Raw genomic sequence first — 24,362 nt, 5'->3', positions numbered from 1 at the left:
CAGGATGCCATTGGCCCTCCTGGCTGCCTGGGCACACTACAGCCTCATGTTCAGCCTACCATTGACCAGTACCCCTAGGCCCCTCTCTGCCTGGCCGCTCTCCAGCCACTCTGACCCCAGCCTGTAGCACTGCATGGGGTTGTTGTGGCCAATGTACAGAACCCGGCACTTGGATGTGTTAAATCTCATGCTGTTGGATTCTGCCCATCTGTCCAGCCTGTCGAGGTCCCTCCCTCTTGTGCTTAAATCAGTTTGATTGCTGCAGATAAATGATAGGCAATGTTCAATTTACAGAGTTGCTTAATTAATATATGAGAAATGTTCTAGATCGCTTCTAGATTGCGAGCAGTAAGGTGTCTGTCTGCATTCCCAGCCACCCTGTAGGATCACAAACAACTGGTTTGTAAGGTTACCTGTTTCTGTCTCCCCACCCCAACCCAGGGCCAACTTGAAAGTCACATCAGGTGCTCTTGCAGCACGCTTCCACGTGTGGCTAATGTTAGCCAGATGTGTTAATGCTGTTTAGATCTTGAAGGTCTTGGGGTTTTCTCAGCTGCTCTAGTTCATTGGTGTTAAGGTACTTTAGACCAAAAATGCCATCATTTATCACACAGGAAACTTGTAATGCTATGACAAAAGTTAGCTTGGCCTTTCAAAAGTGTGGTGCTGTACTACTACAAGTTCCACAGCATTCAGAACTCACATGGTTAGACATTGTAAACCTTTCCCAGTTTTGATGGGGCTCTGAAGCATTTCTCTACTGAAAAAAAAGAATAAAAGGGGCATGAGAAATGGAGCAGCACATTGAGTCCTTTCAGTAAGGCTCTGTCATTGCACCAGTTAGGCATGGCAGATACCTGGACAATAGAAACACAGTGAGCAGTTGCTATTTGGAGGCTATAAGGTGATTCACAACAGGGAGGCTTGGCTACCTGATGTGTCTGAAGAGCAACTGTCTGTCCTTAGTGCATGGAAAAGAAGAACTTCCATTGCAACAAGTTTTCTAGATCCATCTCAGTGCAGATGTTATTGTTACTATTGAGCAAACAGACAGTACTGGTGAGGAAATGTTTAAATGTTTAATTTGTAATCTCAATCTACACCCCCCCTAAGGTTACCGTTTCTCATGTTGTGATCAAAACAAGGAACAGCTAATATTCTCTGAATACATTATTTAAATAGTGGGAAAGTTTCAAAGGTATTGTAAGAATTAAATTCTATTTGCAGGGAAAGATGGAGGGACCAGTAGAGAATGACAACACAGAATTATTAGGTTGAAAAGGACCCCTGGATCCCATCATATCCAGCCCCTCCTGTTCAGAGCCAGGGCAGCTTCAAAATTGGAATCAACTTAAAAAGTTCAGTTCTGTTGCTCAGGGCTCTTTTTGGTTGTTTCCAAGGATGGAGATTCCACAGCCTTGCTAGGCAACCTCTTCCAATGTTTGACTGCTCTCATTGTGGGCAAAAATCTCCCTGCTATCTAATTCCTTGTTGCAAGGCATTAGCCATCTGTTGTATAGGTTGTTTTGAATAGTATTGCTTATTCTTAATGAGTCCTGTGAGGCAAAACACTTAAACTCTCACTTTTCAAATTCAAATAAACCACTGTGTTCTGCAGTACTAATTGTTAGTGGCAGGAGTTTCATTTCTCTCTTCTCAGTCTAGTCCCAACTGTTGATGCCGCAAAATTGCAGAGTTTGGGGCTTGCTTTGCCTTCTCCTTGTCTGTGAAACTGCCATCTGCATTTTGTGGAGTGGCAGAACTATCCTTCTGTTTTACTGCTCTTAATGTTTGAAGTGCAAAACTTGTCCCAAAATACAATCGCTCGCATATTTAAGAAGTGTTTCTTTTCCAGCTGAAACTTCTATTATTAGCAAGTAATATTTAGTCTATTAGTAATGAACTTGTTCTTTAATTACAGCAGCAGGGCTAATTCATTTTCTGAAGGCCTGGTGAATTTATTTATTTCATGGGAAATAATAAAACATTTGTAGAAGTGCTAGTATGGTATAATGGATAGTTTAATTTCCTAAATAACCCTAGAGCACTTAGGGAACAGAGTCCTTTTTCTTAGTCTTAATTGTAGAGTCACTTATTAATGACTAAAAGCCTACAGACAAGAACTTGTTGACAGTTCAGCTGCCCCTGCAGAGCAAAGCTGACAAGGTATTTTGATTTTTTTTTTTTTTTATTTTTTTCTTAAAGATAACAATGTATCTGCATTTTTGTTAGTAGTCCCAGTCTAAGCATCAAAGGTTGAAAAGACTGCTGCAGTCCTGATTTGAAAGGTCTTAGGTTAAAACTGCAGTGTGTGACAAACATGGAGTCTCGTTACTGTTATAGATTATCTATTAATTATTTGAAAACATCTTCAAGTTCCTATTCCTTCATTTGGATATGTATCCAAAATTAGAATATAAACTCAAGTAAAAGTTCTCCTTTAGAACAACACTCTGCAGCCCTTCTGTGAGAAAAAGGTCATGGTTGCGTTGCAGATGTTAGCACTGCAGGCTTACTGGAAATTCTTTCTCCTGATCTCTAATTTCATGGCAAAACTGAACAGGTACTTCATTAATTCACCTCTGCAACAGAGGTCAGTTCCCACCAGTCTGGGAATGAATGCTGTCACTGGTTCCTCGAATTAGTTGACGGCTGAAGCTGAGTTCACGGCTTTTAGTGGCCGTGGGGGTAGAATTTGTGGGATAGGGGAGGCTGGCAAAAGTCCTTTTGGTGTAATAGAATCTGTGACAGCGCTCAGCTTCTCACTGAAAATGTTCATTCTGTTGGACCCGTATATAAGACTTGTTGTGGCTGAGGATATTGGAGAAGGGGTGAAAAGTTAATAACATAGAACACATCCTCTGCTGTTCATGGTCCAAGTGGCACATAGTGTGAGCAGGTCATGGTTTTGGTTGTAGGTGGAATTTGTTGTTGTTGGACATTTTGAGAGTTATATTTTCATTTGCGCTATTTTTACTGTGTGTTTAGTTCTTTTCAAGTTGAGACACGTGTCCTATAAATGCATTTGAATGTCATGAGTGCACTGGGTTATTTGATTTTTGGCTGTCCTTTACAGAAAGGCTATTAGCTTGCTGTGGAATTTCATTGCTTTGAAACTCAAAAACATTTCTTTATTCCGTTTCTTGGTGGGGACATCCTGCTATGCTAGACAATTGGGTCAGATCTGCATGACCTGAAATTGCTGGGCATTACAGGAAGGGGAAAAAAAAAAAAAGGATGACATGTTAGGTTTTGGCTCTTTGATGTAGAATTCATTTCATGGCTGCCTTTTTTTTTAAATATATTATTTTTTAAATTGTGCTGAATATACTCTCAGTATGTTAGCATTTTGATGCATTTGATGGGAATTCTAGTTTTGGATCTTATTTACCTTAATGCTATTAACTAAACCCGTGAAAATACAGGACCTTAATTAAGTGAGCTCTCCCTTTAATTCTGAGGCTACCTAACAGCATCTCAGCCAAAACCTTTCTAATTCTGAACTGAGACACTTAATTACTTTCTTCTTTATGACTTGTGATTTTTATAGATTCCTTTTTTGGACAGGGCTGCAGAATAAGTGGCTTAGTAAGTAGGAGACTCCCTAGAAATGGTCCTGTTCTCCATACAATTAATTTTAATTATCTGTTTTGGGAAGGAGGAACCAACTACCAAGTTATCTTGAAATAGGCTTTCTTCACTCCAGAGTTTATATACCATAGAAGTATGGTTACCCAGATTAAATAATTGTCTTTAATTGATAGCAATATTTCACAAAGGGTAGCAAAATGTCTAAATAGTACTCTGAGGGGGTAGTTCATAGAAAATCCCAATTTTGATTCTACTCAGATGAAAGACTAAATTATGTTGTTTTACATAGGCCATGCAACAGAAAAAAAACCCTCGAGGCTATATATGATCTTCCATATGGAGATGAAAAGAAAAATCATGGAGGGAAATGCCGTACTAGAGGGGAAAACCACCCCAAACATTCAACAAATGACTGTCACAATCTCTCCCTGTATTCTCATTAAATATTGCAAATTGTGTAAAATACTGTACAGCAATTTACTTGTCCAGATCTGTGAAATTTACAGAAATACAAAGGAACAAGTTACTGTGGGAAATTTCTGTTTTGTTTAAATAATCTGGTAAGTCAGGTGTAAATAATCCTAAATTCAAGTGTCCCCCTAACTAAGAATTGGAACTAGTTTACTTTCAAAACATTAGCCTGTTTAATAATTACATGTTACAGTGTGCCAATCAATAAGAAAATAAGAAGGAGCTGAAAACATTTCTGGTTCAAAAGTACCTAGGAAGTATGTTTCATTTCTGGGGTAGCAGCAGCCAAAAGGTCAGAAGAAACAGTTCTGCTTTTTAGAGATCATAAATCCATTTTCCTGAGTTCAGCAGTATTTATTTATTTATTTATTTATTTTTCCCTTTCAGCCATAATCAGCAGACCACGTCATTTAGACATCCTGTGACAGGACAGGTTTCTCCAGAAAATATTGAATTTATTTTGCAAGAAGAGTAAGTAATTTTATATCCATATCGAGAGCTCTAACCCAGTAACACCTTTTACCTACAGTAGTTTAGTAGTTTAACAATTTATTTTTTTTTCTGGTATTGTAACAAAAATGTCAGAGATGCTTAAAAATTTACTTCTCATTGTGACTGTATGTTTTTGATTCTAGTACTGTTCCATTGTGGGGCTTGAGAGAGAATCTTTACCAGATCTTTAGAAGCCAGCCAACCAGCTCTCCTGAAAAATAAACAAAAAAGGCAATATAAATAGGATAGTTAATAATTCTTTAGCCTTATGTAAATATCAAATATACAGAACATAAATATGACATGTTTTTAGAGTAAACTGGAAAGTTTTCAATGAAATTGAAATACACAAAATAGTCTTCATTTCCATTGTAATTAATTGATTTTTTTTTTTTAAAATGGTTTACATTTTCTGCATTCCTTGTTTTGGGACTGATATTTATTAGAATTGTTTTAATTAGGTTGCAATTTATTCTAGAGAAATAGAATTACTTATATTGGTTTCCAGCATATTTTATCTTGATTATCTGGTTAAAAAAACACCTAAAAGGCATGTGTTCAAACTGGTGTATCTGGGCATGTCTTTGGTGTTGGTTTGGATCACCCTGTTTGACCTTAAGGTTTAACTACCCCTGTTGTCCTTGCTGCATGGTAGATTGCTCCTGGTATCCCTTCTGTAATGAGTTGACTGGATAGCTCCCCTAGACAGTGTCTAGGAGAAAGTTCTACATTGCTTCTAGAATCACTCCAAACGCAACCAGACTGGGACAACACCAGAGAGCTGTTTCCTTTTCCAGCCTAGTCTTCCAACACTGTTTAAGCAGCCTCTATCTCTTTGTGGATCACAGGGCTGCACATCATGCTGTGGTGGCCTGCATTTGGTGGTTTATATAGCCGCCTGCACAACTGTGAGCAATTTGTTCTGAATTATGTGACATTTAAATTAAATCTAAAGCAAATTAAAACAGCATAGTGTTAAGAAAAATGAGAGAAGTGTGAGGCTCCCAGGAGGTTGAGGCCATCCTGGCAATGTCTTCTATTGTTAACTTGGAGAGGGAAGAAGTAGGGCATGACTGTACAGCCCTTTTCCCAGAGCTTCAGGTACAGCCTTGAGGAGCGCTTCTCACAGGGTTTAAAAAAAACAACCAACCAGCCTAAACCAACAATAGCAACAAAACCCCAGCATAAACCCAACTAAATAGCTGTCCTCCTTCAGGCTCAAACCAAATCCAAGGGCCAATCCTGTGTTAAGGTCTCTGATGAGACCAGCGTGAAATAGAATGTTGAACATATTTTGTAGTGTGTGGGAAAGGCCTGTGATGAATATAAAGAGTGGGCATAGCTACTGAGCTAGAGGTCACCCCAGGTGCTGTGTGGAATGTGAGAGGCTTGCAGCTCATTAGGGTTTTGGCTTGGGACAGGTATGCAAACGTTGCAGCAAGTCATGTAGTGAGGAGAACAGGTGTTTCACAATGGAACTGATCTCAAGGGCAATATGGACAACAGCCACTGTTTGTCTTCCAACTCAAACTTTAATAATACTAAAGGAAAATTTGTATGTGTGTGAGGGAAAATGGGCATTTGGGTAGAGCTCCTTGGAGTGCTTCCTAAGATTAGGTGCACTTCTGTGGGTTGTTTCAGGTTTTGTAGTCACAGTGGCAGATAAAATATTAAAAGCAGAATTGAAAAAACAACTTGCTGGTGGCACATCATTTTAGTGATCTTTAGTGTGTTAGAAATGTTTTTTGGAAGAGAAACAAAGGTGATGTTTTTTTGAAGGGCAATCTGAAGAACGGGCATAACTTGTCATCTCGAGACTTCAGTTATACTGAGATGGTATCAAAAGAAGCAAATAGATCTTACAATGTAGTAGAATTAATTGAGACAGATGTTTTTTATTCTAAAAGAAGAGGAAATAGCTGGAGGGATATAGAGGAGAATCTGTTTGTAGTGCCTACTTAGGAAACAAACCATGCAAGAACATTTTTCTAAGCTTTACTATTGGCATGAAGTACATACAGAGTGATTTCAAAATTAGATGTTGTTAATATATCATGCTTTTAAAATGTAATTTTCAAGTGTGTGGGATGCTCAGGTTCCTGTAGTTTGCTACCTGCCATGCTACTTGTACATGGTTCCTTCTGTGCAATACTGGATTTTACACAGATACTGTTCACCATCACATCTGAGCTCTCAAATGATGCTGCTGACTGTGGATGTCTCTGCTGAAATCAAAGGAGCCATTAGTGCCTCCCTGCCTTTAGGCCTAGGACTTGTAATGGGGCAGTGGTGGGTTTTCAGTTCTTTTCCCCCAGGCAGCAAGGATCTGTATGGAATCAGAGTTGTTGATCCTGTCTTGTGATGCAGTGACATTCACAAACAGGCCACAGTTGGAAAGATTCTGTGGATTTGCATGGTCTGTGGAAACTTTCTGTCATAGGATCCTTTTGACCAAGTGTACTTTTTTCCTAGAGGGGAAGAATCCTGTCTGAAGTAGTAGCACTCTTAAGGATTTCATAAAAGGCAGTTCGTTTTTCATTGCTGTTGTGACATGATTTATTGCTTAGGGGTTGATTTTAATTTAAGATTAGGGCCGAAGCCAGGAGTTGTCACCAGATGTTGACTGGGAGCTAGTGGGGAGACGTAAGCACAAGTTTGTTCAGGCTGCAACAAACATACCTATTAAATGGACACATTTAACATTAGAGAAGTCATTTACAGCAGTGTGGGAATGATGAATGTACAGACTGCTCTGGCCATTTCTCATCCAAGAAGCAATATTCTGGCAAGAAGATTTAAGAAGTTTTGGAAAATGATGTCAACAAATGATGTAATCCTAGCTTGATTATGTCGGGTATGAGCCAGATGCCCTTGCCTCACCTGGTCAGCTGGATACTTTCAGTAGAAGCCTGAGACTGTATTTCACTATTTTTTTCCCAAAGCATTTCCCTTTTAAGCAATTTTACTTTTTAAGCCAAAACCTGATTTCCTCAACTCCATTGTAACTGGAGGATGAAAACAAAGGATGTTGCTGGAGTGGGTCCAGAGGAGGGCCACGAAGATGATCGGGGGCTGGAACACTTCTCCTGCGAGGACAGCTGAGGGAACTGGGGTTGTTCAGCCTGGAGAAGAGGCTTCAGGGACACCTAATAGTGACCTTCCAGTACCTGAAGTGGGCCCACAAGAAGGCTGCAGAGGGACTTTTTACAAAGGTCTGTTTTTAAAGGATGAGGGGCAGTAGCTTTAAATTAGAGTAGATTTAGATTAGATACTAGGAACAAGTTTTTTACTGTGAGGGTGGTGGAACACGTGAACAGTTTGTCTAGGGAGGTAATTGAGGCCTTATCCCTGGAGATAATCATGGGCAGGCTCCACAAGACTTTGAGCAATCTGATCTAATGGAGGATGTCCCTGCTTACTGCAGAGAGTTTGGATGACATGTCCTTTGGAGGTCTCTTCCAACCCAACCCATTCTGTGATTATAGGAGCATTTCTCTGAAAAATGTGTAGGAGAATTTCTTAGGATAGATGTACATAGTGCTTAATTTTTTTTCTCTCTCTCTTTTTAAATCAGTCTTTTAAATAATTGCATACAGAAAGGAAAAAGCAGGCTCTTTCAGCCATGTGTACGTGTTGCCAAATGCTAGTAGTTGTGTATTGGGAGCTTTACAATGTGCTTCTGACAGTGGTGTGTTTGCAAGTGGGAAGATAGCCATTAAAAGTTAAAAAAGAAAAGACTTGAACATATTAAAAAAAAATAAAAAATACTTGACCATAAATGTAGAAACCTAGAGTAAACTGAAAGATATAGTGTCCTTAATCCCAGAACTGTTATCCTCTTTCCCTCCCTCCCTCCTTTTTTTTATTTTTGTGTGTACAACTGATAAAGCCTGTGCATCACCCCTGGGGAGAGAGCCATCTTATTTTGTCTATTGCTTTTGGTTACTATAGCAGCAAAACTCTCAGGTGGAGGCAACAGAAAAAACCCAAAGAACCCTAAAATAAATATCTACATTTACATGTAAAGAAGTATCTCTCTGAACAAGAGATTTATTAGTATTAACAACAGATTGATATGATGTTACTGTGTCATGTTTGTTTCCAATAAAATAAGCTTTTTAAGTTGCTGGTGTGAATGTGGGTCTTTTAAGTCACATAGTCTTTATGATTCTTTAGGAAAAAAAAAAAAGTGTGAGCAATGCTCATGTGAGTATTGCTTTTTCAAGGATGGGCTACCAGTGTCATAATGATTTTTTCTTATTGTTGTTCAGTGGGGTTTTAATACACGAAATATTGGCCATGTAATTCTTTTAGCTCATAAATTTGATTTCTGTAGACATGCTAGGACTGTTTAAGTAGAGCAGGGAGTTGCTCGACAGAAGGTACTATATAGAGTGTTATTTTCAAGTATTAAAAAATGTCTAGAAGGAACTGGAGCCCTGAATGTCCACACTGTAATTCTGCACACACCTGGGGGAGGTAGCAGGAAAACTGTCCTGAAGATAGACAGAAAACGTCAATATGAAAACAGAACGAGGTACCTCGGATAATGGGTATTATCAAACATCTTTGATAGGGAGGAGGGGCTTTGAAATAATGTTTCCAAATGCACAGAGTTAATGCTATACTCATTTTGAAAGATTAATCTGTAAATGCCATTAGGACAGCATTAATTCTGTTAACATGCTGGGATGTTTCAGGTCATTCTGCTTATTTTTCCTTGCTTTTAAAAACAGATTGAGAGCATTAATTAGCTATTAAGAAGCCTGACTACTTGAATATCACTATGTTGTGATTCCATGCAACAAATCTGTTTTATTCTTGAAATACTTTATGCAAATTCTTCCATTTTCAATATTTTTGGTGTTTTCTGTTGCATCTCAGGTACAGGAAGTTTGGGTTGGATTAGCAGTGTTCGCTGCTAATGTTTTGGGGGTTAATTGGGGTTTTTTTTAACAATAATAATGTATTTTCTGTGTTGATGGACTGACTGTTTCATGTGCTGGCTATTTTGAGTTCTTCTACATAGCAGTGATCTCACATTTTTAGAAAATTTCTCCTTGTGAATTTGAAGTTCATCTTTAATCTTGGTACTTCCAGAAAAGGAAAATTTGATTGCCAACTTTCAGTGGCGAATGGAGGAGAAATTACTAAATGGCCACATTATAAATACTTACAAAAGTTTATAGAGTGAGAAGAGTAGTGAGAACAGAGTCAAAAACAGATAATAAAACTGGCTGATCTACAGTAATAGCTTAGTTAGGTCGTGTTATACATGAGAATTGTCTTCATTTGCTCTTTGGTGAAACTGGATATTCTTCAAGCTGATTAAAGGTTACCTGGTCTGTAAGAAGTAAGGCAAATAGACTCAAACTGATGTGATTAATCTCTCAACATTCAAGGCTGGCCAGGGATTTTAGGATCTTGCTGTAGTTTGTTCTCATGTCTTGGACCTGAATTTAAATATAACAGCTAGAAAGAATGGATTTGTGCCAGATGAACAAGAAGTCATAAAGAAAAGGAGATCAAAGTTGTGTTGCTACCTTGCAAGCTTAATTGAAACTGTGTGGTCACAAGTGGAAACGCGCTTTGCCTGACCCCAAATGAACTATAAAGGCTTTTGGACATGTAGTTGCTCAGGTGGTACCTGAGGAAGAGCAATGATGCCAAACGCCTTGTCCACAGTTAAACCCTTTGTTGAGCTACTGCAATCACAACCTCTTCTTCTCTCTTCTTAGTAGTGATAATTCCTCAGAATTAGTTTTCTGTTGCTTTCAGAATTGGATTGAATTTCAGTGATACCAACAATTTAATTTTGTTTGTTTGTTTTTAAATAAATTGGTGAATTATTGAGATGGGTAAAGGAATATCAGAGGTGGTTGTTTTGTGTTTTTCTGGTATGAATATATTACAACATTGTTGCTAAAATACAATGTTGTTAAGGATTTTTCAAAATGCCACCTATGGCTTTAATTCACAACTTGGTGTCGAGCTTGGCTGCTGAGGCTTCTCTTCATGACCTGCTTATGGGATCCCACAAGATTTTGCACTTTTGTTTATCCTCTTATTTCTCCATCTGGCCAGCTGTACTGAATTCTTACTTGTTCAACAGGTTTTTATAGTAGGATTGATCTTAACTGTGTTTTAAGTGGATATCTGCACCTGAGCTAGTTATCAGGGCTTTTTTGAGTCTTTACGTGACTCAGAAGTTATTTACGTCTAACAGTATCTGCCTTTGCACCATTTAATTTAAAAGGTATTTTAATCATTCATTTCATAGTATGAATCATAGTTTGGGCACATTCAAAGATCTAACATTAAGTCAGTGAAAGATCTAACAGTAGGCTTTAAAAATGAAACCCATTACTGCAAAGTGCTGACTCCTACCCTTCCCTCCCCAGTACTGGCTCTTCCACATGTTTGCAGCCAAGCCTCTAAATCAGGCACAGTTTATTTTGTCTGCATTAGCCTTAACTTCTCTGAGTGCTCTTTGTTATATCTTGATTCTCTCTGGATTTGCAGACAATTTGGCAAGTTTCTTCCTCCTGATACATAGACAAATGCCAATCATCAGATGTCACTGTCATCTGCTTGAGAAATGTCTGAAGTGAAAATTACAGAGGTGGTGCAAAGGAAGTTGCAGATACATGGGAAATGTTTCACTAGCTTGTCATTCATTTGCTTACAGTGAATCTTAGATATAAAAAGGCAAAGCTCCCTGTTTGAAACAGTGTGCTTTAGATTATCTGTTTTTGTTTATTTTCTAGACAGAATTCATCTATGTCCAAGCAACAAATAAACCAAAGACCTTCAAGCATGGTCAGTGAAACATCCACTGCAGTCACCACATCTGCTGTTGATACAAAACCTGGCTCTAAGGTAAAGGAAAAAGACTGTTGTTTCAACTTGATGATTAGAACATCATTCACTTTATGTTCAATACTCTTTTAATAGACTATATGTTTAGCCTAGAGTCTTAATACCTCAAAAAAACCCCACTAGTACCTTCCACCCAAGCAAAAAGCTTTTTACAGCATAGAAGCATCATATACCCATGTGAGAGTGTTCTAAGATAACTCAATGAACAGTGAACTATGGAAGGTCTCAAAGGCTTCTTTCTTCAGAATAGAAGTAAGTCTGTGTAATGCCAGTATTCCAGGAAGTCTTTTTATAGTCCACTATATATAGTAGAAAGTGCTGCAGAGTACCAGGAATTGTAATTTGCAGTTCCTGTTTTTCCATGAAACCTTGATGCTATTCCTCCCCCTAATAACAACTTAGATCCTTTTCTGCCATCACTATAGTGCACAAACAGTGCAGACACCCAGTTCACCCACAGAATGTTTAGCGGTAGAAAAATCCCATTATTTCTCATTGACAAAGGGTCTCTGTTTGTTATTGCACAAAAACATAATAAAGCACTGTATTTGACATGTCACCAAGTATTGTAACACTTCTTGGACCTTACAGTAAACTACAGTACAGTGAGCATGGGAGGGGGTTGGAGAAAAAGTAGCAAAAATATAGTGAATGAATTAGCAAAGATCTATTTCTTAGCTTTGCCTGCAGTTTTTAAACTTTGCAATTTGATTGGATTTTGGTTGTTATGTTTTATATAAATATGCAAGTGTGAAGCCTGTTATGTAATTGAGTTGAAGAAAGGACTTTGCCAAATAGGTTGCAAAGATAGTCTTGTTCTGTTGGGTTCACTTAAAATTAGACATATGGGAATAAAAAGCAAAAGGAGATGGCAGTCATTCCCTGTCCCAAAAATCTACTTGTTCATAGCCAATTCAGTTACGTTATTAACCTTATTAAAAGCCATTTATATTGATTACAGTTGAAGGATATGGAAGAATAAAGATCTCTTTCAGTTTGAGAGTAAGGTACATTTGGAACTAAGTCTGTTAAAGCATCTGATGATGTGGATAGAAGCTTGTAAATGTTCCTGTGCTACACAGTGCTTTGGCCAAGTCAAAAGCATAAAGGACAGCAGTGTAATGCATTCATTACTGTCTCTGTGTTGAGAGTGTTTGGGATGGTTTCTGTATAGGGAAAGTAGTTGAATTGTTGCAGATACTCATAGCTGCTGGTATTTTTCCAAGACAAACCGGTGAGTAAATAAAGAACAGGTCTAGCAATTGAGAGAAACAGGCGATGGTGACAGATATGTGGTGGTGCCAGCTCTGTGGGACTGTCTGGAGTTGGGTTGTAGAGTCCAGGGTTTAGTTCAGGGCCATTGCAGATGAATGCACAAGACTAAGAGCAGGAATTTCTGAGTGTTTCAGTTTTTCCTGTCTGAAAAAAAATAAATAAGGATTTTAGCTCAGTTTCTTAGAGATACTGAAAAGATTCATGCATCCTTTTATTAGTGAAACACTGAGATTTTTTTAATGGAATGGAGATTTTTTAATGGATTTTTTAATGTAACTTAAACCAGGTGAGGTTTGGGGCTTAATTTTTGTTTGGTTTATTTTATTTTGATTCACCATAGACTGAAAGTTACACGTTATTTTATGTGTATATTTTTATCAAGACACAGTCTTCCTTTTTGCTGTTTGGAAAATCTGTTCCAAATGGAATAGTGTCTACAATTTTTTTGGCTATCCAGTTTTAGAAAAACAAAACAAATGAAAAACAAAAATGCCAACAAAATCAAAACAAACGAAAATCTCCAGTTTGTGATGAAGTTATCAGCTTTCCTCTTCAGCTGGAGGCTATGGTGAGGAAAAAGAATGATGCAGCAATGAAAAGGGATTTGACATTTTTGACTCTTTACGTTTTGGCTTCTTGCAAAAACTTGTGAGTCATGCACAAACAAGCTGACATAACAAATGTACTCAAGTCAAAAGTGACTTCTTAGTCTTCAAGAGACAAAGGCAGCTGTCTGACCTGCTTTTTTCAACACACGACAACGATATCAGAATATTTTGTTAGAAAAAGACTACTGCAGTACAAAGAGTTTAAAATAGATACCTTTTAAACTAAGTTTTTATTCTGGCCAGTGGAAGCAAGGCATGGCATTCACTATCTATTACGCTTTGTTTTTCCAGATCATGATGAGGGTATTGATGATATGAACATCTTAATTACATAAAGCAGCATAATATTTCATTTCTCTTACGGATATTGTACTGCTGTAGAATACACAGCCTTGAGAAAACTTCTTCCCCTCACATGTGATAGAAATTGTTTGGCCTTTTTGCCCAAGTCCAAGGATGACTTTTACACCATGCATTTTAAAAAAACATCAGTAAGGTCAGAGAAGTGGAGGTGTTCAGGAGGAGACTTGATAGGGTGCTTGGCTGCATGGTTTAGTTGATTAGGTGGGTTGGATTAGTTGATGGGTTGGACGCAATGATCTTGAAGGTCTCTTCCAATCCGGTCTATTCTATTCTATTCAAGTGCTTGGTCACTGACAGAGGATCTGATAAAAATTCCGACTTTGCTGTAAGACTACATTACTTATACTCAAACTGTCCCTCTGTTCATTCACCCTTCCATGGATAAATATGAGAAAGAAAAATTAGAAAACTGAATCTGTACATGTTGTAAATTGATTTTGATCAGCTGCAAAGCGGTTTTTTTGACTTTCAGCACCTTAAACAGCCTAGGCCTTGTTTTTCATCACCCTTGTAATGATGCTGTTGCATCTAACATTTTGCAGTAGTTTTTTTTCTTTTTTAATCTTGACTGAATTGATTACTTCTAATCTTTCTTAAAAGCAAATACCTGTGGCTTGGCCCTGTGATCAAATGATCATCCAGAGCTTGGCTGTCCTCATGATAAAGCTTTGTGTTTTCCTTTGGCTATAGGTTCACAAGTTATGTTTTGAAATACTTAGAATAGCAAATATAAAATGCCTGATAGCTCACTACTTTCTTTAGTGTCAGAATTGCTGCTTGTAGGTCTGTGACTACTGAGATTTTATGGCTGTAGTTGTCATGCTGTGTTTGCACAAAGCTAGTACTCTGCAGCCTGTTAAGCTGAGAGTCTTAGCTATGGTAGTGAAACAGGCTGGGAGATCTTGTACCATCTTCACCAGGCTTTTACTGTAAACTGGTATTGCCAGCTGAGTGGTAGGGGCATTTGCTAGACTATTTTATTACTATATATGTTGTCTTCTAGTCCAGGTGTTGCTTGCAGAAGCAGTGGGTTGAGATATTTTTATGATGTCATCTCTTTCACATAACAAATGTTTCCAGAGTTGATCTGTCTGCAGCTAACAGAGCATCAGTACCATGACTAAGTGTGAGGAGAGGTTCAAGCAAAGGAGAGACATTGTAAGGAGGAGACAGGGAGTGAACCTGGACAGCTTTTTGCTTGTTCAAGTTGGGAGCAACTGTAAGGGTGGTTTATTGAAGTCAAGTTCTTAAAGCAATTGCTGTAGCAAACTGTACTGAGAATGGAAAAGTACTGACAGAGATTCATCCAGAGGTTCTTGCTGTCTTTTCCCAGACTGATAGGTTTTACTTGTTTGTTTTTGAAATAGTTTTGCTCATGTGAGTCAAAACTGAGGTTAAAGTAAAACACAAGCCATTACCTAGTCCTTATGATTTCCACTTACTGCTGTCTAGGTCTCTTCCTCAGCAGCGTCATTCTGTCTTCTCCCTTTGTTTGGAAGGTCAAAGTCCAGGCATTTTATTAAGTATCAACACTGTTTGAATTTAAACAGGAAAGAAAACCAAAACCAATCCAACACCCCTCAAAAATCAAGAGCAAGTCCTGTAAGAGACTTGCACCATTTGCAGAGAGGCTTGGATGCAGCTCTTGTAATGCACCTAGCAATATTTCCCAAGCAGACTAAAACTTCCACACTTCTGCCTTTCTGACTGGAGTCACCAGTTGTTGTTCAACCGGGAGCTGGCAGAGCATCCTGGCACTGATATGTTGATGAAAGTGGAAGACTGACTTTGCTGTGTTGTAAATATCATTGTCTATTTACTTGTCCTTGAGAATTCTGTAAGTACCTTGTTACTGTGTAATGATCTATGAATTATTGCAGTGGGGTTATTTGTAATATTAAATGAGTCTTGGTACAGTTTAAAAGTCCTTGTTATGCCACCTTACAGGTGAAGTCTGGAAACAAAGTTCATAGCTTTGGAAAGAGGGAGCAAGCTATCAGGAGGAATCCCAATGTCCCTGTTATAGTAAGAGGCTGGCTGCACAAACAGGTATGCATGTAATCATGTTTCTGGTCATATTCTTCAGTACAATCATCAAGTAAAAGTAAGTGCTTTCCAAGTAACTGAAAAATGAGAAGCTCAAATGTTGCTGATTCAGGAGTGTTGGGTATTCCCACGAGCTTCCATAATGAGGGGCTTGTGCTGAGCATGTGTGAAAACTAAGTTTTACATAGAGGATTGATTTAGAGGTGGAAACTATGGTAAGCAGACATCACCATCAGGATTGAATATTGAGGCTCTAACTTTGTTGTCTGGATCTGGTTATTTTCCTTGTCTTATCCTGCTGTCTTGCTGCCAGGCTGATCTCAGTCTCCCCTAGAATATGCTACAAACCAGAGATTACCTGTGAAGGCCTTACTCCATCTGCTTGCTTATGCCCTTATACCCTGATCAAAGGCTTAATTCCAGTCCATATGCCTTTTGGTCCCCAGAAGCAGAAGGGAGAAAATGGAGAGACAGGGACCTGTTCACCACATGTTGCTGTCACTAGGATCAGTATCTAAGCAAAGGATGCATGATAGGATTTCATCCAACAAATAGAATTTTAAATCTATTGCATCTTGAACTCTTAAGCTGACAGAAGCACATCATTGAATGCAAAAGGTAAATAAAGCCATTTGTTGTAGGAGAATACTTCTCTGCTGCTAATTTTGCAGTCAGTGTCTATCAGGTTATCACCTGAGATCCAGCAGCTAGGTTTAGGGATGAGTAGGGGAAGGCTGAAATCTAAGGCTTGTGATTATAATACAGGAAAGTGGCTGACAGCTATCCGCTTCCTCATGCATACAGGGCTGTATCCTGCTATCAACTCTGACATCCACTACTCAAGTCCATTAGTTTTCAGGACAGAATCAGAGCTTAGTATGTGTTGACAGCCTTGTAGCATGAAAAAGAAAAAGGAAGAAAGTCCTTGAATACTTAATGTGACTGCAGAAAGAAGAAAGGAAATAGTACCTATAACACTCCTCTGACTATTTCCTTCTGGCCCTTTACCTCTGCTTGCAAGCACTTAAAGCCTGAAGGTGTTTTTTGTGCTGTTGGTCACATCAAAGTCTACCTCAACCGAATAAGCTGTACTTGCTTCAGTTGCATCCTGGCAATTTTACAAGCTTCTAAAATTACTTCAATGTAAATATTACTCATTTTGACAAGGCGATATATATAGATGTATATAGAGAGAGATTGCCAGAGGCATATTATACTTCATTAAAATTTGCATATTATGGACCTCATTTTATTTCCTGAAGAGTATTTGATTAAATTACCTTTTAGGCATGGGTAGCATATGGGAGAGTGACTGTAGAATTATAGGGGATTGTTGTCTGAAATGTGAGGTCATACTTCATAGCTGTGGAGTGATTTTCATCTTGATCTACAGACAATCCATGTTGGGGTTTGTGCCATACTTTATTTGTTGCAGATAAAGCTCCCCAGACAAAATATGCATTGGTTGTGTAGAAGGTTAATCTGGATGCAGGTTTAATTACTTAATGAAAATTAGCAGTTGGAATATTCTACCCTGATTGTTTTATAGCTGGGATGTTTTGCCTCTTACCTCTTTTAGTATGTAATATTTTGCTAAAATAATAAACCACTTGTATTTTTTCCAGTTGCTGCCACATTTAGGTTAAGCTATTCCTGGGCACAGCAATTGTATGATAAGCTGTTGGTTTTCCATAAATGAAAAGTGTTTCACATTTCTTGTATTTCAGGATAGCTCTGGAATGCGATTATGGAAAAGACGATGGTTTGTGCTTGCTGATTATTGTTTGTTTTACTACAAAGGTGAGAAGGCACTAGCTGGATTGAGTTAGTCTGTAACCTGTTCCAACCACACTGCAGGCATAAACTAATAAAACTCTTCAGCTATAGTTAAGTATTATGTGGAGATGCAGTGTGAAGCATTTACTTGCTCATGTGTCTTTAACGTGTAGCAAATTTCAGGCCAGAAGTGGGAAACAAGGGAGTACTGTACAGTCTTTTGTCACTTAGCTTTAATGTATGCCAAGGTTTATGTTGCAAAACATTGGCAGCAATACCATGTCTGGTCTGTGTTGTGTTACCTACTTGCTGCGCTATGTCCACATCAGGGCAATGATTCAGCTTTGATCTAAGGGACAATGTAAGAGTGAAAAGGTCTGAATCCAATATTTCTACCAAAAAAGGTTAGAGGCTGAACTGGGAATAATGGTATTACATAAGGTTATTTTGAAGTCTTGAATATTGTGTAGCATGTTACAGTTTTTGGAAAGCATTAGAGAATGTGAAAGTCAAATTCATATGTCAAAGCGCTGCATTTCCGCTGCTGATACAGCAGTAATAGAGGTTTCTTAATTATAGCAATTAGCCTAGATGTAGAATGCTACATGGAAGGTCCATCATGTTATGCAGCCTGTCAGAATTAATTTGTCACAATAAGCTTTATTCTTGAAGTGTATTCTTTCTGAACCAACAAAATACAATCAACTCGCCCCTGCAAAAGCTAAAACAAACAAACAAAAACACCTAAAACTTTTGTTTATGTCAATCTTATTTCTTTAACATGTTTCTCCATATATTATTGGTGTTGAGTCATAAGAAAATTGAGATCAGAAGAGACTTCAGGAAGTATCTAGTCCAATCAACTTGTGAAAGCAGGTTCAAGAATGAATGTCTTAATCTAGTAAGGCATTGAAAACCTCCACGAATGGGCATGGGACAATTTCCCTGGTTGTCTTTCACTGCTGCTCTGTCCTCATGGGGAAAACTGTTTTCCTTATATGCAGTTTCAACCACTCTGCTTTCTACCTAATGGCTGTTTTCTGTGTGTCCATAATGCAGAATGTATTGTTGCCCCACTGAAAAGTGCAGTGCATTAGGTTTGTGTTTGTTTTTGTTTTTATTCCACAGACAGCAGAGAGGAATCAGTTCTGGGCAGCATACCGTTGCCTAGTTATGTAATCTCTCCAGTTGGCTCTGAAGATCGCATAAATCGCAAGTTCTCTTTTAAGGTACAGTTACAAACTTATTAGCTAATTGGATTTTACAATGGTTGCTTCCATTAGAAAAGCTGCTGTTGTAAAGAGAAACTTTCTGTTTAAATCCATTCTGTGCTGAAATTATGATTAATGTTTGCTCGGCTCAGACTTTCTCTTGCATTTTGATTTTTGGGGTGTTTTAAAATGGTAAACTGCCTTTTATTGCTTTCAGTTCTGTTTTCAAGTGGATAATGGCTTGAAATCTATTAAACAAATATTAGCTTGGGAAATGTGTTTGAAAAAAAAACCCAGTGCACTTTATGGAAATGTTTATTGTGCTTTTTCAAATGCATTGAACATGAGGTAGCAGGACAAGCTACAAAGGAATCTTTGTTGAAGAAAAACATTCCATTCCAATATTTAATCAGTGTAATTCATAAAGCTCTTCCAGAGCGTTTTCTTAGGCAGAAGCCCAGACTGAAAGAGGAAGACTCAATGTACTTCTAGGCTTCTGTTTCTCTTGAATCAGTGTTAATGCAAACTGGGGAAGGAGATAAAGTAGTCATAGTATCTAGTTGCTTTAGAGGTAAAAAGAAAAAAAGCCAAACAGCCTGGTTTATATTTTATTGAAAGAGTGTTTATAAATGTTAATTGATTGTCTGTTATGATTGTTGACCAGTGATACAGTGAGGAAAAACCCCTCTCTGTGTGTTTCCAAGCAGTTTGTTCTGTAGTTAAGCTTTCAAGTCACTGCTGCCAACTTGTGCCTCTCGTTTCTTGTGGAGCAGAATCCACGGTGTGACCATTGTTAAACTTTTTCAGAAACAAATGCAGACTCCCCTGTTCCTTTTAGGCTGTTATGAACTCTACAGGTCCTTATTCTGAGTCTTTTTCTGAAAATCTGCATGAGTCAGTAACCTGAGACTTTCAGTATTATTTAAGAGCTGATAGAGAAATAGGGAATTGATAGCAAAAGAAACTTTATGCTTGAAATCTTCATTAAAAAAATCAACAATGTAGATTTCATGTATTAGTTTGTTGGGCTAAACTTAAGTCTGCTCTTGGTGTTCATGAGCAACTGCAGACTTGATACTGCAGTTTAATTTTGTTTAGAACTAACTCCTAGGGCAGCAGGAGGATTCTGTAAGATTCCTGTTGCATGGACCCCATCCAGCAGCAATGTGCAGTGGTCCCATAGTCAGCTATGGCACACAGTGGTAGGTGCATGGCCATACTGGCGTTCCATCACTCACCAGCCATTACCTTATCTAATCTCTTCAGTACACTTCGATATCCAGAGCGTAGACGGACATTCTGTCTCACAACATCATGCAGCCAGAAATAGAAAACACAAGTAGATTAAGCCCAAAATAAAGATAAGACTTTTTTGCATGTAAGTCCTGAATGAGTGGGAGAATGTGTGTGTCACCTTTCATGTTTGACCTGTCATTTATTCGGCTTATTGGAAATTCTCTATTACAACAGAGGCATTGGCTCCCCTTTAAAAGGGGCTGATTTAAGTAACAATGAATGTTTAAAGCTAGAGAAGCAGTCAAACTATGAAAAAATTCCAACATGTTGTTTTGTAAAACTAAAGGAAGGAAAATTACTTACGGAAAAAGCACCCATGTGTTTTCTGTGATTCATTTAGAAGATCTGTAAAAGACATACTCACAAGGATATATGTTAAACACTGCTAAAATGCACGCCACAGGAGTTCTCAAAATTCATTCCCTTTCATCATCTCCTGAGGCCCAGATTTAAGCTTTTGTGTCTCTTTGGGTGTTCAACAGTTGCAGGCCTGCAAAACTGTGTGCAGGCTTTCAAATGCAATCAAAACCTTACTTTGAAGTGTAGCAGTCTGTATGTTAAATTGTTTTCTTCGGAAACACTGCTTTTAAGTATCTATCTTGACAAATTTTTCACCTTGTTTACTTGTCCCAAGCTAAGCGCACTGAGCTGTAAGCTACTGTCAGTAAGCTGTGTGACAGCGTTTTAGAACTCTGGATCCTTGCTGCATATCTAGTTCAGTAGCTAAGATCTCGTATAGAGTAATTAGTGGTAGGAAGTAGAAACATAGAATCAGAAATCATTTAGGTAGGAAAAGACCTTGGAATCAAGATCAATTCCCAGCATATCTAACTACTGGGTCTAGTGCTGAACCATGAAGTAGTGCTGCAGATGCCAAGTACTCCTTTCCATTTTAATACTACTTCTTAAATGCTTTCAGAGCTATATCTTTTCAGTGTGAGGGCATTTAGAGCCCAGGAAGCCAAATGATTAAATCCAGGAGATGCTTATTTTTAAACATCTTTTCATTGTTGACACTCCTAAGACATGAAAATAACTGTTCATTGCTTAGAGCAGGACAAGATTCTGATCTGTTTCTTTGATTACACTAGTTTTCCTGAGAGATTTTGACATATTTTTTCCCTTTATATTTTGTGTGTTATTGTTGCTTCCTTAGGCTTTCCTATTGGTTATTAAACTTATCTTGGTCTGAGGAGTCAGGTGAGGAAATTTGGAAGAGTTCTAGCTTCTAGAAGTCCTGGAAAAGCTCAGTGTTATTTGAGGGTGAAAGATGAGTTAGACTGAAGTGAACTGCTGTTGTCTTTATAGTATTATTTCTATTTTTGGTCATAAATGGTTCATATATATAAAACTTAAGGAGAAGGGAGAATTTCCTATATATTAGTTTTCCTGTGTTCCTATATGATTACTGAGAGGACTAAATGTGAAAGCTGTTCCATTCATTCCTTTGTCCTGTGAACTGTGTCTGCATTTCTCTTAGGAATTTTGACTTACTGGAGGTGAACATAACAGCTCTAGGCATTAGTTATATTTATTATAGTCTTTTGTTAAGTATTTTCTTTGGAAATGTAAATCTTTTCATGATTTTAACTTGTTTAACTTTTTGTCCTTGTCCTATTGGTATGCTCTTGGGGTTTACTGCCCATTTCTCCTTCTGTGCATTATGGGAGAGAGACTGCTTTTCTTCTCAATCTATCCACATTAAGGCATCTGAATGCATGAATAGGTACCAATATAATTTTTTCCCTGTTGTGTGTACGGTCTACATGTGCATGTGTGCTGTGTTATAGGCTTTTTAGTATGCTGTAGCCATCCTAATAGCTACTGCTTAAAAAAAAACAACAAACCAGAAAAACCCCAACCTGCTAGCTTCTGTGTCTGCTACCAGTGACAGCTACAGAGTATTGGCACAAAGTGGCTTTCTTGCATAGAAAACATGCTACTAATAAATAACTGAAATACACTTGAATTTTTCGGTAACCAGTTTGATATATTACAAACTTCAGACCGTTGTGTTTGTGGGTAGTAGCACACCATCTCCATTATCCCTTGTGAAGCTGTGAATGTTTATGGCTGTGATAGCTTCAGTCTCTCAAGGGAGAATAGTGTGACATACTTTGCATTTTTATGCCTTTTTCCACCCACAGCCTCTAAGGCAGTGCTTTCAGCTGGGCTCATCATGCACCACTGAAAGGGAACCTGAAAGGCAAATGGGTTCTGTTGATCAGGACGTGCAAGTCAATTAAGACAGACAGCTGTTTTTATTGATGTGGTACACAGTCTATGCAGTTAGTTATTCAAGGTTCTGGGTTTTTTTGTCAGCAAGTATATAACCCATAAGTGGTAGAGTCTTACTGTGGTATTTGCAGTGGGGCATATGCAATCGACTTTTCTACAGGAGTCACTTCACTTGTGAATTCTTGCATCTAACTTTGATAGACTCAATGTGGTCAGTGAAAGAAGCCCGTAGTCATAAGGTCTAGTGTTAAAATCACTGTTTTCTTTCACATCTGGAGCTGTGCCAGTTTTTGGTTTTTCTTCAACTGGATGCTAATCATAAATCGCAATGGATTAGATGCTTCTGAATTTTGTTTTGACTGTTTATAATGGTTCTAAAATGGCGACTCCTCTTCCCACTCCTTCCATCCTGTACCCTGCCCTGTCCTAAATGGAATAGCAACAAAGCAAACCAAATCCCGAAGAACTTAGCCAGGCAAGCATGAAAACAATCCCTTGATTCCTAAATACCCAGTTGATCAGCCCCACTCTTTCAGGATGGAAGTCCTGTTCTCCTGTGTCAAGGTAGGCAGCTAATGGTGGCAAGGGAGAAACCATCTCATAGGCCCTTACCAGCCAGTGCTGTTGGGAAGCAGACACTGTTTCAAGCAGGAGAGATTCTTGGAGTCCTGTATGTCCCCCTTTCCTCCTCCTCCTTCTAGCTAGCTGTTTAGCTGTAGTCTCAGCCTTTCTGCTGTGGGTGGGTTGGTCAGTCCCTGGACTGACCCCTGTGAGGGCTGGATTCAAACAATGCTCCAAACCACCTGAGGCCTCCTTGCTTGGGGTGTACAAGTGCCCCAAGTGGAAGTGCCATGTTTCACTTGCCTATGAGAGCAGGCTGCAATAGAAAAGTGAATTTCCCACAAGATTTACATCACTGCAATAGCAAGCAGATATTTAGCTCTTCAGAGTTTTTGATACAAGCCTCTAAGATGATGGTAATTCAGGAAATTAAGGGTAAACAGCTGAAATGCCAACATTTAGGGCAGGCTGTACCCTGGTTAAATAGCCTGGGTTTTGTCAAAACTACTGCGGTGTTTATGAAGCTATCTGTGGTTGCAGAGTGGGTTTTTTTCAATATGGAACCGTGAGGGGGAAAGGATTTAATCAAAATAATCAAAAGACCAGTCATTTAGGGAAGATACGTGAAGTATATTTAACCTTCAAAAGCAGATGTAGCCAAATTAAGAAGTTGAGGGTTTGGGGGTTTTTACTTCTTAACCCCCACCCCCATCTCAGCAGCATATATCATGCCTCTAGCTTTTGTGCGTGACACTAGATTTAGTTTTACAAAAAGCAGTTTAAATTACTGCTTTTGTTTTTAATACCATTGAAAGAGCCTTCAAGCTGAGTATATTGTTCAGTTTTGGGGAAACTAATCTGAAGCACATCTGTAAAGTATTTGAGGAAATATTGTCAAGTGTTCCAGAGCTAATATAATTTAGTAATACCTATACCATTGCTTATACAAATGTGGATGAGATTTGATTAAATTCAATTAGCCTGGAGTTAGAAAGACATTGCATATTGAGTACTGAATATATTTATAGAGGAATTTCTAAATGCCTCTAGTTTACAGTGGAGTTCCATGGAGTATTTTGGTATGCAGAGGTGCTTGTCAGTATTCTATGTGTGGTGATAATTCCATCAGTATTACTAACTTGGCAGTAAGTCTTGTGATTTTTGCAGCTAATGCAGAGGTTCAAGTGCACGCTGTAACCAAAAGTTCTTAACATGCATTTTAATCAGTTCTTAAATAAGCAGTTTAATTGCTTGAATTGAAAAGGTTTTGTCTGTGTTTTGTTTGAATAAATTGCTTTATTAAATGAGCTGGGAAAATTGCCTTACTTATGCATGTCTCAGTGACAGTATCTTTAATTTGTTTTTTTATGGTACTTATGGCAAATGAAATGTATCAGTTAAGAGAAAATGAAAAGCTGACATTTCCTGCTATGAAAAACAGAAGAGCTCCACTTTTAGCTTAATAGTGTGAGGAAGAGGCAGAGGATTTTTGATAAAAATCACAAAGTGCCATTTGAGTTTGGCACCACCCTTGTGGCAGTGTAATGACTGTATC

General features: G+C 38.3%; 1 protein-coding gene across 7 annotated transcripts in view; it reads left to right on the top strand.

The window, feature by feature from the left end:
- Nucleotides 1-24,362, top strand: part of PLEKHA7 (pleckstrin homology domain containing A7) — a 134,900-nt gene that overhangs the window by 72,890 nt on the left and 37,648 nt on the right. For 5 of the 7 annotated variants that reach the window (XM_054171538.1, XM_054171537.1, XM_054171541.1 and 2 more), the window contains 5 exons: nt 4,450-4,533; nt 11,322-11,433; nt 15,627-15,728; nt 17,453-17,525; nt 18,630-18,730. In XM_054171538.1, the coding sequence (XP_054027513.1) occupies nt 4,450-4,533; nt 11,322-11,433; nt 15,627-15,728; nt 17,453-17,525; nt 18,630-18,730 (472 nt within the window). The remainder of the gene's footprint in view (nt 1-4,449; nt 4,534-11,321; nt 11,434-15,626; nt 15,729-17,452; nt 17,526-18,629; nt 18,731-24,362) is intronic. The other 2 variants (XM_054171542.1, XM_054171544.1) reach the window with 1 other exon arrangement.

The sequence above is a fragment of the Dryobates pubescens genome, chromosome 22 (assembly GCF_014839835.1).
Source record: "Dryobates pubescens isolate bDryPub1 chromosome 22, bDryPub1.pri, whole genome shotgun sequence".
In the NCBI taxonomy this organism is placed as follows: domain Eukaryota; kingdom Metazoa; phylum Chordata; class Aves; order Piciformes; family Picidae; genus Dryobates; species Dryobates pubescens.
The sequence above is the reverse complement of the archived record's forward strand: the minus strand, read 5'-3'. Positions and strand labels throughout refer to the sequence as shown.